Source organism: Branchiostoma lanceolatum, chromosome 9 (genome assembly GCF_035083965.1).
Source record: "Branchiostoma lanceolatum isolate klBraLanc5 chromosome 9, klBraLanc5.hap2, whole genome shotgun sequence".
NCBI classification, from domain to species: Eukaryota; Metazoa; Chordata; class Leptocardii; order Amphioxiformes; family Branchiostomatidae; genus Branchiostoma; species Branchiostoma lanceolatum.
Window position 1 is genome coordinate 14,500,893 of NC_089730.1, and position 16,527 is coordinate 14,517,419.

At 39.2% G+C, this 16,527-nt stretch overlaps 1 protein-coding gene across 1 annotated transcript; it reads left to right on the forward strand.

The window, feature by feature from the left end:
- Window positions 1-5: 5 nt before the first annotated feature.
- On the forward strand, window positions 6-16,485 carry LOC136441848 (ras-related protein Rab-14). The gene is made up of 10 exons (XM_066438372.1): window positions 6-94; window positions 4,420-4,482; window positions 4,962-5,015; window positions 5,938-6,052; window positions 7,562-7,624; window positions 9,410-9,476; window positions 10,428-10,515; window positions 11,185-11,215; window positions 11,472-11,540; window positions 12,002-16,485. The coding sequence occupies exons 2-10, from the start codon at window positions 4,431-4,433 to the stop codon at window positions 12,108-12,110; spliced, it is 648 nt and encodes a 215-aa protein (XP_066294469.1). The 5' UTR covers window positions 6-94; window positions 4,420-4,430; the 3' UTR covers window positions 12,111-16,485.
- The last annotated feature ends 42 nt before the right edge of the window (window positions 16,486-16,527 follow it).

The following is a 16,527-nucleotide window of genomic DNA, read 5'->3' on the forward strand; positions in this document are numbered from 1 at the left end:
TCACCTCTCACCTCTGACCCGCAGGTCAGATTTCCTGCGCCGCCATCTTGAACAAGCCGGAAAGTAAAGAAACCACAGTGGGAAGGCTGCAAAGGTACGTTTATTTAGGGACTGATTGTAACGTGGTTGGCTCGAAATGTTGGCGTAAAGATACCTTAGTTATCCCCTCTTCCTTTAAGACGTTGTTATGGAGGATTGGGGGAAGAATAACGGCATAGTAAACACGAGCCGACACCCGGATGGCCGGGAAAATTGTAGTCATATGAAAGAGGCTACGTCATAGGCTGTGAGCATCATGGATGTGATCATAGCGCAGCTAGCTGCCACCATCAACACTTATCCTGGCTTCTGACGCCGATTGGCTGTATAATTAACGAAATAAAGTATCAGACTAGGGACTTAGAAATCATAGGTAACGATATCTACACATCCACATATGCTGTTGGAAAAAGTAAGGTTATTTATGAGGTGTAAGTTACCTGTGCATATTATGTAAGGAGTGGTAGCAAATACCACTGATCAAAGGTGTGATTGGTCGTGATAAAGGGGACTTACTGATTAAATTTGATGGTGATGTTTTCCTAGTTAGTATAACTTCATCATGGAATAAACATTGTGCAGTAAGACGACATAATAGCAATGTTATTAAGTGCTGTCTCTGGTAGTCATAATTAAGTCTAGCACAGATTGCAGTGTATTTATTCTACCACCAGTGTGACAGCTCAAATGTGTACATAAGTCATCAAATATTAAATTAATCCGAGTCAGAGATGGCCAAAGTCATCCCTGTCTGGTTTCAACCAATCAGAGTTGAGATTGAAGAGATGAGTCATCTGCCAATCCCAGCATCCTTTTGTTATGGATGAGGACCTCTTTCTGTGGAAGATTCTGTTACATCAAGTTTTTTTAGCCAGATAATTGAAAGTTAACCATCTATACTAATAATAATAAAGCAAAATTAAAAAGTTTCATAATTTTAAACAAAATATACGTGTGCATTTTTAAAACATACATGTAGCTCAGGTACATTTTGAACGACCTTTTTATTGATTTTTTTTCACTTTAGAGTCTGATTGTAGAACACAGAGAGGATGAAGTGGAAATCTACTCATTGAGATTTCATTTTTGACATGTCACTTAATTCAACATTACTTCGAATCAAAATTTCATTGGTGACAAGTTTTTTTGAACAACAGATTAAGCTCAAATTGAATTATTGATAATCATGTAATCATAAAGACAATGACATAAGAGAGGTAACGTGTTACATGTACATGTATTTGCTTGTTGGGATATTGGGGTCTAGAGAGGGGTGCTTGCAATTGTTGTCCCCATCCATATACACCCCTCTCTAGACCCCTCCAGGATTCTCTGATTAGTGCAGGTGGTAGCCTTAAATTTTGAAACCTTTTAATCTTTTTTGGCACTCCCTTTGCTACCCATAATAAGTGCTGATAATACATGTGATTGTTGAAAGCACTTTCCTCATATTCAGATATCTTAGAAGTTTTACAACTCATTTAGGAGTTGTTGTTTTTTTCTTGAAAAACAAGTGACCTTTAATGCATCAGATGAAAAAGGCATGCTTTTCATCTACAATCATGCAACTCGAAATCAAATGAGGTGCTGTTAAATTTTGAAGCAATTTACATGTAAATGGTAGTGATTTGCATAGATTTATATTCAAGAACATTAAATGTCTATGGCATATCACAATCCTTCTTGTTAAATTAGAAGTTGTATATATGTACTTTGCTTCTGTCTTCTCGCTCAAAATGTCTTAGAAATCCACTGATATGCCTGACCCATATGACAATTGGGGGCACAGTACAAAGTTCACCTGTTCAATAACAAGTATCCCTCCTCACATGCATGTAGCAGTTAAACAATAGGTCACTTGTACTGCTGTAGCAGCAATAAAGCTCAACCTTAGCATTGTTACATGTATGTACTTTTCCTTCTTTGTCTTTTGCCTCTTAGATACATGATCGCCGAACAGAATACTTATTAAAATGGATGCTTACCAGTATTCAAGTAGATGTTATAATGGATGCTTTTCAATATCCCACTTAGGCAGCAGACAAGGGCCTCCCATTTTACGGCTTTGATTATTGCAACCTTTTTGCTAATGTCCTAGTGGACTCAGGTGTCGTCTAGATCTATTCCAATATTGCATAAAAGTGACCTTGCTGCAAGGGGATGGTTTGATTTACATAGAGATTTTCCATAGGGTTGAATGGTTTATCGAATGCTAAGTGAGATGCAGGGAGTTCCCATTTTAAAATGTTCATGTTACATAAATATGATCAGTCATTGCCAGAAAATAAGCGTTGGGTGTAACCGTGTTATTGATTATATGATAATGAATATGTCATAACTGGAGTGTTATGCACATCTCTAGTCTTAGTAGAGGGATTGTTGGTTACAGTAATGGTATCGTACATACATGTGCATTTAATGTGATACTGTGGAAATGAAAATCTATGTACATGTATATGACATTTTGTATCCTCTAAACTATGCACTGTAAGTTTGACAGTGATAACCCAAGTTTCCATGCACCGAAAAGTAGAAATCTCAACAATTAGATACATGATGTATCTTGTGATCCGTCAACATGGTTCCTCCTGAGAATGGTCGCAATCCTTTGACAGATTATGCGTTGAAAGATAGAATGGGTTTTTGAGGCAACATTGATTGCAATGTTACATGTATTTCGATTGGCCCTGTCACAGATATCAGAAATGTAGGTCACCTTAATAGTTTGCCAATCATTTCAGGTATACAGTCAAAAGTGCATGAGGAGACCACTCAGGGGACAGATGAAATCTTGTCTATGATTGTGGACAGATGGTTACTATGGACAGGATTAGTGAGTGAAAAGGAAGAATTATAGTGAGGGACACCAAAAAAGTGGTCACATTGGGTAGATGGTCCATATGTAGAGATGGTCACTTGTACAGGTTTGACTGTATATACATATAGACACCTGTCTTAAAATGCCCACCTACAAGCCGCAATTGGCATAAACATTTTAGAGATTGCAGAAGGAAATGCAAACAAATTGAAATTTGGCAAGCCTCAAGAAACAGGCATTATGGATCAAATATTGCAGGAAACAGATCTACATGTAGAAATGCATGAAAAGTATTACGAGCGGTGATATTACTAATAACTTAAGAAATGGCTCGAGTCATTCTGTTTGAACTGCATTTGCCAACACAAAAATTTGATTCAGAATGACTTCTATGAATGACAGATGACTTTTCAGCCGTAAGAAATCGCAGCCACTACTATTCCCCCGACCGAAACCTCTGCTTGGAGAATAGAGCCATTGATTGCTTTAAGATATTGGAGGTTTCTTTCTGTTTGCCTTTTATCCTATTCCAGAGATAAATGCACATTATGTAATATAGACCAGATCCCATGATACATGTAAATGTTGCTTGTATTTTTAGATCGTAATAACTAATACTAGCAGCAGTAGTGTGAAAAAGAAGGGTGTAACACACAACGTAGTGGCTCTCGACTCAAGACAACTCCCCCTGTTTGATAAGTCACTGTTACCTTATTGTTGACGCTGTCTTCGTGTGAACTCAAAATAGCACGACTGAATAAAGACCACATCAACCAGTTTAGGTACTGCAAGTTTAAAGAGAACCACAGAGTTTTAATCACGGGTGTTGTTTTTAACCAGTAAGCTACAGAATCTGTTCTGTGTATAGATGGAATAGATCTTTCATCAGTTGCTCTGTTTATCAGTGTCTGTGGTCTGTCCTGTTAGCACCTTGAGTTCATGGAGAGTTGCCAGGTTGGCAGTAACCCACTTTTCTCCTGCCACTGGGTCAGGTGACACATCCTGACATATATTTCAGGGCCTTTGCTACAGAGAGAAACAAGGGTGCTGATAATGCGCCCCCTTACACTGGAGAGCAGATCCTCATGATCAGATAAGCATAAAATTCTGATTGAAATTTTGCCACTTTGGAAGTCTTAGAATGCCCAATTTTAACTTGAAACTCCACACTGTGGAAGGTGTGAAACCCCCCTTTCATACCATCCCCACACTTGGTCTATAGGGTAGATGTACTATTGTACATTAGTATAAAGAGTAGTCTTGAAAGTTAAGTATCAAAAATGAATAAAAGGCAATATAACCTCAGATAATAAAGGTGTGTTGTACTTCGCTTGATGTATTACTTGTTAATGTTAGCTATAGAATTTCAGACTGAAGTTCTTGAGAGAGGCACTAGGGTTTGTAAATACGTTTTCTGACATTCTACTTTATTTCATGTTGTCAGACAAAACTCTCCCTGTGCACCTAAGTTTTTAGGTTAGGTGCACCAGTGCACCTATAGCCAAAAATGACTTTCGAGCCTTGGTTATTAATGTGAAGCCAATCCCTTTGTCTTGCTCCAGGTGCTGCAACCATGGCAGCGGGTCCGTACAACTATTCCTATATTTTCAAGTACATCATTATCGGTGAGTACTGCAGGCACATTCAAACACCCTCATGTGATGTTTTTAAGTGGCTATACTAGATCTTGTTAGCAGCTCTGTGTACTGTAAATCTTAAAATGATTGCAGCGATTTATTTCTGCGTAAGCCGTTTTTTGCGTGGACCTCTCCAGTGCAAATATGCGTTTCCAATGTATTACAATGTCCTATGGAATTGTTTTAACTGCAAACTTAAACCAATGCAAAAACCTCATTTACGTTTCCCCTTTTACCAGGAAATTAAGTCCCTATGAAAAGAATTGAATTTACAGTAATATTGATACACCAATCTCAGCTGTCAATCAAGGCAAGTTGTAAGTTGTTCAACCAATAAGAGAGAGGCTACACATGTATATGTATGTACCTTGAGAATTTCTACATTTCTGTGTTTTGTATTCCAAAGTTTTGACAGCTATGTCTAAACTAATTATAATATTTGTTGCTTGCCGTTTTTGTCTTTCCAGGGGACATGGGTGTGGGGAAATCATGTCTGCTGCATCAATTTACTGAGAAAAAGTGTAAGTACAGCAACGATGATGTTTGTCCTTTTAATCAATATCTTGATGGGATATTATGGCAACTAGCTGTCACACAAAGATGAGAAAAATCAATTCCTGAGTTATCTTTGTGGAATATTGTTGTAACAGCCTGAAATATGAGAATGGGACAAGCTGTTTTATCAAATTTAGTAATATGTTTCATAGAACGTTTTTATGTGCCGTCACTGTACATAAAAACGTTCCTTAAAAGCGTTCTATAAAACATCTTGCTAAAACAGCTTGTCCCGTACTACAGTCAAACCTGTAGTACAATGTAGTGACCAACTCTACAATGAACATAAGGACCACCTGGCCAATGTCACCACTCTTGGACATAACCATTAAGAACTCTGTCTATTGTGACCACCTGTACAGGTTTTATCGGTCCCCTGAGTGGTCTTCTTGGGCAGGTTTGACTGTAAATTCTACACTGAGGTGCAAAATGCAGACTAATAAGTAGTAAAGCCATGTTGATTATATGGATAACATCCACACTCACATTGATTTTCATCCCTTTCCAAAAGAAAAAAGTTTTTGACCATACCGTAAGTCATACAAAGCAGCTGCAAAATGAGAAAATATATGCTGTAAAGTGCAAAATAAAAATCGGGAAACTGGTGCTAATGTCTTAGAATGCCAAAGCCAATTCAAAGAAAAAGATGTGAAAGAACAGAAATGAAAAATCTGTTATTCGGTATACCATACCCTGTGTGTTTAGTTTTCTCCATCCTTCCTGACCACGTAGATTTCATTTTTCATTTATTTCAATTATTTTTTATTTGCACGCTCGCTTCAGTTTTGGGGTCCCCAGTGGATGTTGTCCATATATCCTATCAAATCAACATGGCCTTATGATAAGAAAAAGACAGGTTGTGATTCTGTTCTTTTCCTGGTTCCCCAGTCATGGCAGACTGCCCACACACCATCGGTGTGGAGTTCGGAACCCGCATCATCGAGGTATCAGGTCAGAAGATCAAACTGCAGATCTGGGACACAGCAGGCCAGGAGCGGTTCAGGTACGGCGGGAGATGGAACGTCAAGACTCTCCCTAGAAATGTAGAGCAATGTGGTTCTTTAGATCTACAAAAACATGTTGCTGTACATTTCTAGGGAGACCTAGAGTCCTATCCTGGTATCCAAACTTAGCTGGAGAAGGAACGTCAAGACTCTCTCTAGAAATGTAGAGCAACATGGTTCTTTAGATCTACAAAAACATGTTGCTTTATATTTCTAGGGAGACCTAGAGTCCTATCCTGGTATCCAGCCCTAGCTAGTGAGACTCTTTATCCTGTACGCACGAAGAGGAAGAGACTCGGCAGCGATAGTAGGTTTGGATACCAGGCTATTCTGAAAAGGACCAAAAACAGACACCTGAATTTAAAAGTTGACAAAGTGGTGCTTAGATTGTAACAAGATGGTGCTGCACTATTAATCCAGTGCTTAGGGAGAGCCTTGAATTTACAAAGGACTCCTTCTGTTTCTATTCAAGGATGGTTAACTTAAAGGGCCCTGGTGTATGACATTGTGTAAATTCTTTCACTCCACTTCCAAGATCTTAAACAAGTTAAGACATCAGAGGCCCAACGTTTCAAGTACTGCTGTTAGGAGGAACATCTTTTCTTCTTAAGTTAAGGGGCCATGGTATATATGTTATTGTTTCTTTCTCTCCAATCTCCTTTGCAAAAATTCAAAAGAATAAAAACATCAGAGACCCATGTGAAGAATCTTACAGGAACTGTTTTAATAGATAGGAGTATAGGAGAAGATATTTTCTTACATCTGTATCAAGTGATGGCTGAATGGCCCAGGTGTATTTGACATTTTGCAAATTGTTTCTCTTCTCTCCCCTTCCAAAAAGTTGAAAGGGTGCAGACATCAGAAGCCCATGTCAAAAGCCTTACACTTTTACAGGAATGGTTTAGCTTGGACTTAAGGAATCTTTTCTTCTGTCTCTGGCCCTATCTCTTCTTTTACTTCCCTTGCCAAAGGTGTGAAAACATCAGAGGCCAATGTATGTCAAAAGTCTTACATTGACGAAACTCAGAGATCCCTGAAGACCACTGCTTCCTGAAACACAAATCCCATAGCTGAACATCCGCAGGGTTTGAAAGGACTTGCTGATGTCATTTTGGATGAGCCTCCGGAAAGATAGAGTCGCACAGATTGATCATTCGGACAAACTAGGACACATTTTTTAATAATATGGAATAACCTTTTTCTAACAAGTTTGCTAAGTGCAAGGCCAAACGATCATCTCTAGGCACTGAACTAGAACTAGACTAGAACAACATGTTTTGTCCCCATGTCAGAAATATTGTGATTGAGACAATAAGCTCAACTCACTAAGAGTAAGGACCAACCAATAGGATAAGCAGACGTTATGAAGGCTGCTCGGAAACATTCCCTACCCCTTTTATACCAGAGAGCTGGAAAATTAGTTACATACATTTTGCGTTGTGTATTTACTTCAAAAGTGCTGCATCTTTTATTGAAGGTTTTGTAACCCCTGTTTTGCCTGTTTGCAGGGCGGTAACCCGGAGTTATTACAGAGGCGCAGCAGGTGCCCTGATGGTGTATGACATCACAAGGTCAGAGGTCATCCATACACTTTCAGTTAGGAACAGGTCATCAAGGTCAATGTGGGGGGGTGAATATGCATATGCAGATAATACCAGTATAATGATTTGTACAATGATATGATCTGGTTTTTATTGATGAAATAATTATGTGTTTCCAGTGTGTTTTAGTGTCTTGTACATTAATAGATGTGGCCACTAGCTCCTGTAATTCTGGGGATTTAATGTTGGTTTCATGTACAGTCAAACCTGCCCAAGGCGACCACCCGGCGGACCGAGCAAAATCGGTCGCGATGGACAGGTGGTCGCCATGAAGAGGATTCCACTCACATGTTTCCAGGGCGAGGTTTTCAAATACAGTACGTAAATGGATGGAAAATTATGTGAATTTAGACAGCATGACCCCCACCAGGTTCAATTCTCATTTACAGAAAGATCCTACAAAAATTACATTTTCCGTTATCGTTGTAATAATTGTATACCGCTACATCGTGTACAAATTTTAGTCATAATTTTGCGTACAAAACAATGGTTGCCACGATGATCTCGCAGCGCCTTCCCGCATTCACACGTTACATTAATAGTACACACACACACGCACATCATCGAAGTTTTAAGGCTTAAGGCAAATCCCTAGAAAACACCTGCTGGTCCCAGCCTTTTTTGGGGCGCCGACCGCTGGATAAAAGGGTCAAAAAGTTTTCGATCTGACAACGAAAGATGAAAACGGAACGGTGTGATTTCGTCGCGCCGCGCCGCCAAGCTCTGTGCGACCGCATCGAAAGGTACATGTATGAGTCAGTGCAGCAGAACGCACAGCGTCCAATAAAGGTTTGTGAGATTCATGGAAATAAAAAGAAAATAAGAATATTAATTTTCATAAATAACTAGAGTATTCGTAAATGTTCATACACAAAAGCATCGTGTTTTAGAAAGGTCAGCGGTACGCCAAATCCGGGCCACGCCAAATCCAAGATGGCGTCAGGACCAAGGAACAACATTTCTCGCCCAATGTTTTGCCCGCCGCGAAGTCATTTTTCGGCGGAATTTAGTAAGATACAGACACATTTTTGTTGAAAATACAAGAAATAGATAATAATTTCTGTGAAATCTGACTTGCACTACGTATTCGTTTTGAAAATTGAGTTTAAACCGAACTGAGTTTTTCGGTAAACTATAAGATAACGATAGGCACAACAACATCACAAACATTTGTCTTAACAATTTGTTTATGAAGGGGGAGCGTTTTATTAAAACGCTTCATGGAGGAATCGATGCTATAACATTGCTATTCCATATATTTTGTCCTTATTTTTGTCCTTCAAAGTCTTGAAAACATTTCCGTGAAATCCAACAACAAAATGATCCGATGTCACCACACGCTTGAAAATTAGGCGACCGCTATGAGCAGGGATTGTGCTCTGTGCGGTCCCAATTCGTGGTGGTCGCGGTCGCGTTGGACGGGTGGTCGCCTTGGGCAGGCAGCTTAATGCTTGTGCCTATGGGGAAAATTTTCGGGACCGAGAAAAAGCGGTCGCCATGGCCAAGTGGTCGCGTTGAAAAGGTGGTCGCCTAGGCAGGTTTGACTGTACGTGGTTTTCGCAGTGACCGCTTTCCCACCAACTTACTATCAATGTTTCCATTACTGTTTAGTAATAGTAGTATGTGTATTCGGAACGCTTCATTTTTTCCATACCACGAAATAAAATCACCAAATAAGGCTTACAGTATTTTAAGAATTCTTGACATTTCAAGTTCCAAACAGTTAACCCTAAATGTTTAAACTTCTTGTTTTAGACGAAGTACATACAACCATTTGAGCAGCTGGCTCACAGATGCCAGGAACCTGACCAATCCCAACACGGTAAGCTGGTCACGTGATCTCACCTACAAAGTTTGGAGTTAAAGTTGACCCATGTTGTTACTACATCTCCACTTTGTGACCCCAAGCTTCTTAAATCAGATGGATCATACTACAGTGCTCATGCCATGACTGTTTCTTTTTTCCTCTTCTTACCTTTTGTCTTTTCTTCTCGGTAATCCAGTCGAAAAGATCTTATTGATGAGTGCCAGTGGTTTTTCCATAACTAGTTGATCTGAATTTGCATAAAGAATGTAGGGCAGTCTCCAGAATCCGTCCCTCCGTCCCGGGATGGAAATTTGCTTGTTGGGACGGAAAAAAATTCCATAAAAAAATCTGAACTTTGTCATACGAAATTGAAGAAAATATATTTTTGTGAGCTTAAAGTGACAGATCTAACAACAAAAATTAACATGGGCTCCCAAAGGTGTGAAGGAAAAAAAAAATTGTTTGTATTGCATACCCGGTAAACTGCATTAAGGCGTAACACACCAGGTTTGTACTGAAGAGTACAAGCTGCATATCCAGACAGATTTATATGATCCACACACACCGGGACGGACCCCTACTCTTTTCGATAAGTGTGTTGGGTTCTTTAACGTGCTTGAGTTGTGGCTCTCCTCAAACACGGGACCTCCATTTAACATCCTATCCGAGGGACGTCCCTAACCGAATCTAGGTACTCATTTTCACCTGAGTGAAGTGGGGAAAGTCGTGTAAAGTGCCTTTCCCAAGGGCACAACGTCAACGGGACAAATCAAGGAACCCCACTGGCCAGATTCGAACCCGGTATCTCTGGGTTCTGGGGCCAAACACCCTGCCACTATGCCACCGCGACGCCAATGTATAGCTGGAGACAGCCCTGATTGTGAAAAGTTTCCCAAATGTTTTGTTTATTTTACTATTTTTTAGTACCAGGTTCTTATAGTTTTTCTTCTCCACTTTTTTACACAGGTTATATTTCTAATTGGCAACAAATGTGACCTTGAGGCACAGCGTGATGTAACGTACGAGGAAGCCAAGCAGTTTGCGGATGAAAACGGTAAGATTGTCGTCCATATGGCCAAACTGAACACATATAAAAAACGTAGCCATTTAAGGTCATGTTTGGGTATTTAAGGTCAGTATCTCTAGTATAGGTATAGGTTTCATATAGTTGTGTCCAATTACACATCTTATGCAAGGGCTGTTACTCCGATGCAACGTTGACCAAAGAGGTTGAAAGAGACTCGCCGGCTGTAATAGGTTTGGATACCTGGCTATATACCGTAGGCGCATTATGTTCTGCCGATGTGTTGCCAAAATGTCTGCTGGGAAATGACTAGAATACAAAATTGTGTTTGATCATCAGATAAAGCCTTTAAGAACTTCAAAGACTCTCTCCATATTTGGGTTCAGCTTTTCTTATCTTTATTGTTGTGCTGGTATAACTGCCCCCTGGCGTAACACACCGGCTTTGCATGCACATGTCAGTGGCTGGTTTCAACACATTGAAAGACCTGTCACACCTGACCCTTTCATATCTTACCCCTGGCATTGCCTAGTACCAACCAGTTAGAACAGCTCACCTTGTTTCACTGTCAGTTCTTTTGTTTATCAGTGTCGCTATGATGAATTTGGCAATATTTCTATTAACCCCACAAAAGTAGAGTTTTTAATGTACAGCTGAATACATTGTATAACAAAACCCTTTCCCTCCTGTCTATATCAGGTTTGCTATTCCTAGAGGCCAGTGCAAAAACGTAAGTACTGTTTTTCTTCACTCTTACTTTCTAGCCTGCCAAAAAGTCCAAGCAAATTTAGCAGTTATCTGTACACCGCAACAACTAGCAACTTGCAGGTTAGACTGTTTCAAAAATTCAAAAAGATATTACTAACTATTAAAGGTAAACAAAAACTATACTGTGTTTTACTCAAATATATCATTTGGTGGGACCTTCTCCCAGCTGTTAGTATACATGTCTGAGGATCTAATATTTTCTTCCAACTTCTCTGTAGTGGAGAAAATGTTGAAGAGGCTTTCCTTGACACAGCAAGGAAGATATACCAGAATATTCAAGATGGCAGGTAAGTGATGTCTTTACGTTTTTGTTTTTTTAAGTTGTAAATTATACCATTGTGTTTTATCTCTTAAGTTTACATTAACTGGGACAAATGTGGAGACACGCCAAATGACAGTTACTCAAGCAATTGGATAAGATTTGGAAACTGTCAGACGTTTCAGAGAGCATTAACTGTCTTTCATCAGTGATTAAAGGGAAGGACTGAAGTAACCAGGTGAAGACATTTTTAGGATTGTTCAATAGAAGCCAAATTTCCTGAGTAACTGTCATTTGGCATATCTTATTACCTGGATGTCTAACCTTCATCAAGGTAATGTGGAGACATATCAGCTAGGCTAGAAAGACAAGTATCATGACATCTACAACTTTCATTACTACTGTAGACATTTTACCACATTTAAAAGTTGAGTACCTTGCAGCATCTTAAAAGTTAACACAGCAGTTTCCTTTTCAATTTTCCTCCAGCCTGGACCTGAACGCAGCAGAGTCCGGTGTCCAACACAAGCCATCGTCACCCCGCGGCACACAGCTCAGCAACGACCAGCCCGCCAACAAGGAAGGGTGTGCCTGCTAGAACCAGCCTCGCTCCCAGCCCATGCTGCTTCTGGCACTCTTTCCCAGGGGTTCACTAGACCACAACGGGGGGACGGGGAAATCTCTGTCCGAAAGTACAGTCAAACCTGCCTAAGAAGACCACTCAGAGGACCGATAGAGTCTATGTGGACCTAACGTCCTACCTAAGTCCCTTGACCTCCAGGTCGTTGGGGGGACAAGGTAGACATGAAGATAGACAGCTGTCTCCAGACTCATCTGTCTATGTGGTCACTATATAGACAGGATTCTTTTAGAATGCTTGTGTCCATGGGAAAAATCATCTACCGGTAAGGGACCACCAAAAAGTGGTCACATCGATCCTTATGTAGAGTTGGTCACTTGTACAGGTTTGACTGTACAACATAGGATACCCAATTGGCAAACCTGTAACCAGGGGAAAATCTCTTCATTGTACAAGTTGTGGAGCGTTAAAGATTTACTGATTTTAAATTTCGTTTAAAGGGTTATTTAGCGTCCTAGGAAATATGACAAATTTTTGATGAGGGATACAAAACTGTAGGGAGAAGATTTTTTTAAACATTGGGGTCTTATAAAGCACATGTGAATTATATGAACAAAATGATGGAGGTCTATCTGTTGCCTTTACTGTCATGTTAATGTAAATGTGCAGTACAGTATTTACACTTCCAGTTGAGATTCATGGACCAAATGTTAAGACTTTCTTCATGATAAGCATTTACCAGGAGGAAAGCAATGGAAACACAATCTCAGCTTGAGAAAGTAATATGATTTTAAAGGATTCCATGTCCCAAAAACTTTTTCACAACCCTTTGTTGCTCTTTGGTATGAGCTAACTTCTTCAGATGGGGGATATATGTAAGATCACCAAAAATTTGTGACCAATCAAAATAATCTCTATCTGGTCAAGTTTGCATTGAAGTGTTGAATTGATAGACATCACACGCTTGCTTTTTGCTGTAGTCTATCATACTAGATGTCACTTCCAAGCAAATTCTTTGAATCAGATGTTCCTCTGACCAGCTAGCAAAGGGAAATACATTCGTACTCTCCAATTTGTGCGGCAAAAGTCTTTGATCAATCTGTAAATGCTGTGGTCTAGTGAACTACCTTCCTTACATCCAATCTCAGAGATCGCTGTACAACTTTACTCTTGATTCGTGGCTGAAGAATGTGTAACATGTAATATTTATCGGGGGAGGGGGGCATGAGACTGTAGTTAATCAAAGCATGGGCTGTACATTGTACGTTAGTCGAGTCCTGTCTCCTTACAGAGAAATTTCATAGGTCGTGTTATGTCTATTGATAAATGCCATCACAATATAGTAAGGCCACCAATTTTTGCAATTATTGATTCTCCACCTTTTATATGTGATATTAAAATGCTATCTAGTATCAGCTGGGTCAGTTTGATGTTATAATTTACTTTTTGTCTTTTTGCTTCTGTGAAAAAATCAATTGTTAAAATTGGTATGGCCAGCGTATGTCACAATTGTTTCATTGACTATGTGCCATCTACCCGGTCCACCCCCATGCCTACAATGGGCAGAACCAAAACAAATTTGATAATAGGAATTTTTGAGCATGTATTAATCGATTAATCTGACTTTGTAAATTTTGGATACACCAAAGTGTTAAATGAACTCACAAGAATTGTTTGTTTTTGAGATGCTTTCATGATGATTTCATGAAAACATTCATAAGTTTCACTCATGCTGAGTCAGTTTTCAACATGCAACAGAATCAGAATATCTCCTAGTCTTCGTTTCGAAACCAAAAAAGGATTTGACATTATTGAAACTCTGCCCAGATACATTTGTCCCTAGTGTGGAAGGGAGGGAAGGTGTTTTTAACTGTCATGTTTGTTTTGTCTCTGTATTAAATGGTAAAAGGTCCATGCTATTCCATGTGCTGCAGCCCGTTTTACTACGCTTCCAGTGTTTGTTTGCTATTGTTTCAAGCCGTGATAGAGCACCATTCAATTTACGATTACAGCTTGGCAAGGTTGGTAATTTCAAGATGCCCTTCCAAAACGTAACGAAATTATCAATTTAAACATGGCTATGGCCACACCTTTCGTATCAAACTCAGTTGTTTTTGTGAAAACTTAACAAAGCCGAAAGTTCTTTGACAACGGTTTATACATTTGCCAGAAGATTGTACGGTCATTCTCCCATTTCAGGACATGTGAAGTTGTGGAAAACCGGCACATTGTGTTTCCATCTCAATATTTTCATTTCTTTGAATATCTTATTTCAGGAAGGAAATTTTAAGATATGGGCTGACCTGACTTGTTATGCAGAGTCATATATATTGAATCTGAGTGTACAAATGTAGTTGACATGTATCTCTACTGGAAAGTGTAGACCAATCCCGGGGAGCACTGCACTATGGGATAGCTGGGCCAATAGGGCGTGGTCATGAGGCTGGGAAGTGTGACTGTAACGACGTTCCTGTCCAAGGTTGTAAATAGAATTACTATCAAGCATTTACTATACGGTCAAGGTCGATGTTGGGTAAAATTATGTATTGATTTAGCATTGATAAACTAAAGGTTCTTTTGGAACACACTGCTTTTGATGTAAGCAGCTCAAAGTTTGTGGCAAGCTTGAAGCTCTCACATGTATGTGTGCACTGTAGGGGGGCTGGTTAAGAGGTTCTCGTTAGGTGGATGAATTAAACAAAAATACTTAATTCAAACCTTACTTAAGCAACTGAATAAGATTTGTACATGTTCAGACGTTTCAGAACTTATCCAGTTGCTTGACTAACTTTTGTATTGAGTATCTTATTACCTGAATGTGTAATAACCTACATGTACAATTTGACAAATAATACAAAATTAATGTTTGTATTTCTGTTCAAATTAGCCTGGGTACCAACCAAGTTTAATTTTAGGTTGCTCCCCTGGTACACTCTCACCAGTGTACAAGGGAAGCAAGCGTAATACTAAGAAGGATGATACCCAGGCTCCATGCAGATACATGTACTCATAAAAGCAGCCCACTTTTACTGTTTCAACATCTCACCCACTCAGATGGTTGAAGCAAATCTTTTGCCCCAAGTTTTTAGAAGAACATAGACAATAGACATGTGCTCAATACACAAGTGGCTTGGTATACTGTAGACACTTCCAAATTGAATGTATTTAGCTAGTGAAATGCTGGTAATCTGCTCTTAAAGCCAGTTATCTTTTACATATCCAGGAGTCAATGATAATAAATGTAACATTGAAGGGGTTGTCATGGATAGCTTGCATAAAAGTCATGTTGAAAATCTATAATAAAGTTACAGGAAAGCAACAATGATGAAAGAAGTGTCATCCCTGTTTTCTGTTTACTTTTTGACATTGTTGCTAGGCAACATGGGGTGGGAGGGGGGCATGTCTTTTTTTTTCAAGAGCAAATTTGTTTCAGGGACTTCTATGCATTGAATTAAAGTTCCAGCTGTATAAGTTTGTAAAAGATGGCTGGCATTGAGACTAGAATACCAGACTTGTAACTTTTTTCGCACATTTGTTTATACACAAAAATGGTGTACAAAATTATCATTGTGTTATAAATGTGAATTAGCTGGACAGTTTGTATTTTTTGGCGACATAAACTGCACCATTAGTACATGTAGTGCTGCCATTGCTCTTGCATCTATTGACTTTAGTAAGTCGACTTATATATCCTTTTGATTTCCTCCTTATGCTATGTAACTACATGTACAAGGAACTTTGATTTTGAATGATGGCCATGTAACGGTATATGTAGGTTTGGGAACTTGTTAAATCAAGTTTATGAATATCAAGATTCCATCTGTTAAATTCAGTATTACCAACTCATCACTACTGTACTGTCACAGTGATAACTGATAAAGCAATTAATGTCAACTTTCATATATTCTGCCGGGTACCCTAAGACGGCCACAATAGTGTTACCAAGGCCTCAAGAACGTCTTGAACACTTAACTTAGATATCAGAAGTTTGCATACCTTGGGGACACCATGTGGCCTTAGAGTTTCCTGTGCAATTATGAGTGTTGGCATTATTGTTTTATGTATAGGCTGGGTACAATTCTTACCTTGTGTTCAGATTCTACTTTGGGCCAGGTCTGTATAAGTTTATAACAGTCGTAAGAGAATAGCATCATATGTGATTTGACATGGTCGGATAGATCATGTCACTGTGCAAGAAAAACAGTGATGGCCCCAGTATTGTTCCCTGGGGTACCACAATTCAATGTGACTCTGAATGTACAGAAGCTTTTGGTTGTAATCGTGCAAATACTATTGTCCTTTAATACTTTTAAAGTTCCCTTCAGTTTGTACACCTTTTCTGTGTTCCTCTAAGAAATGTATGTAAGGAATGAATAAAGTACAAATCAACTCATTGTTTCATGGCAAGTGACTTTTGACTGTAACGTTACACTTT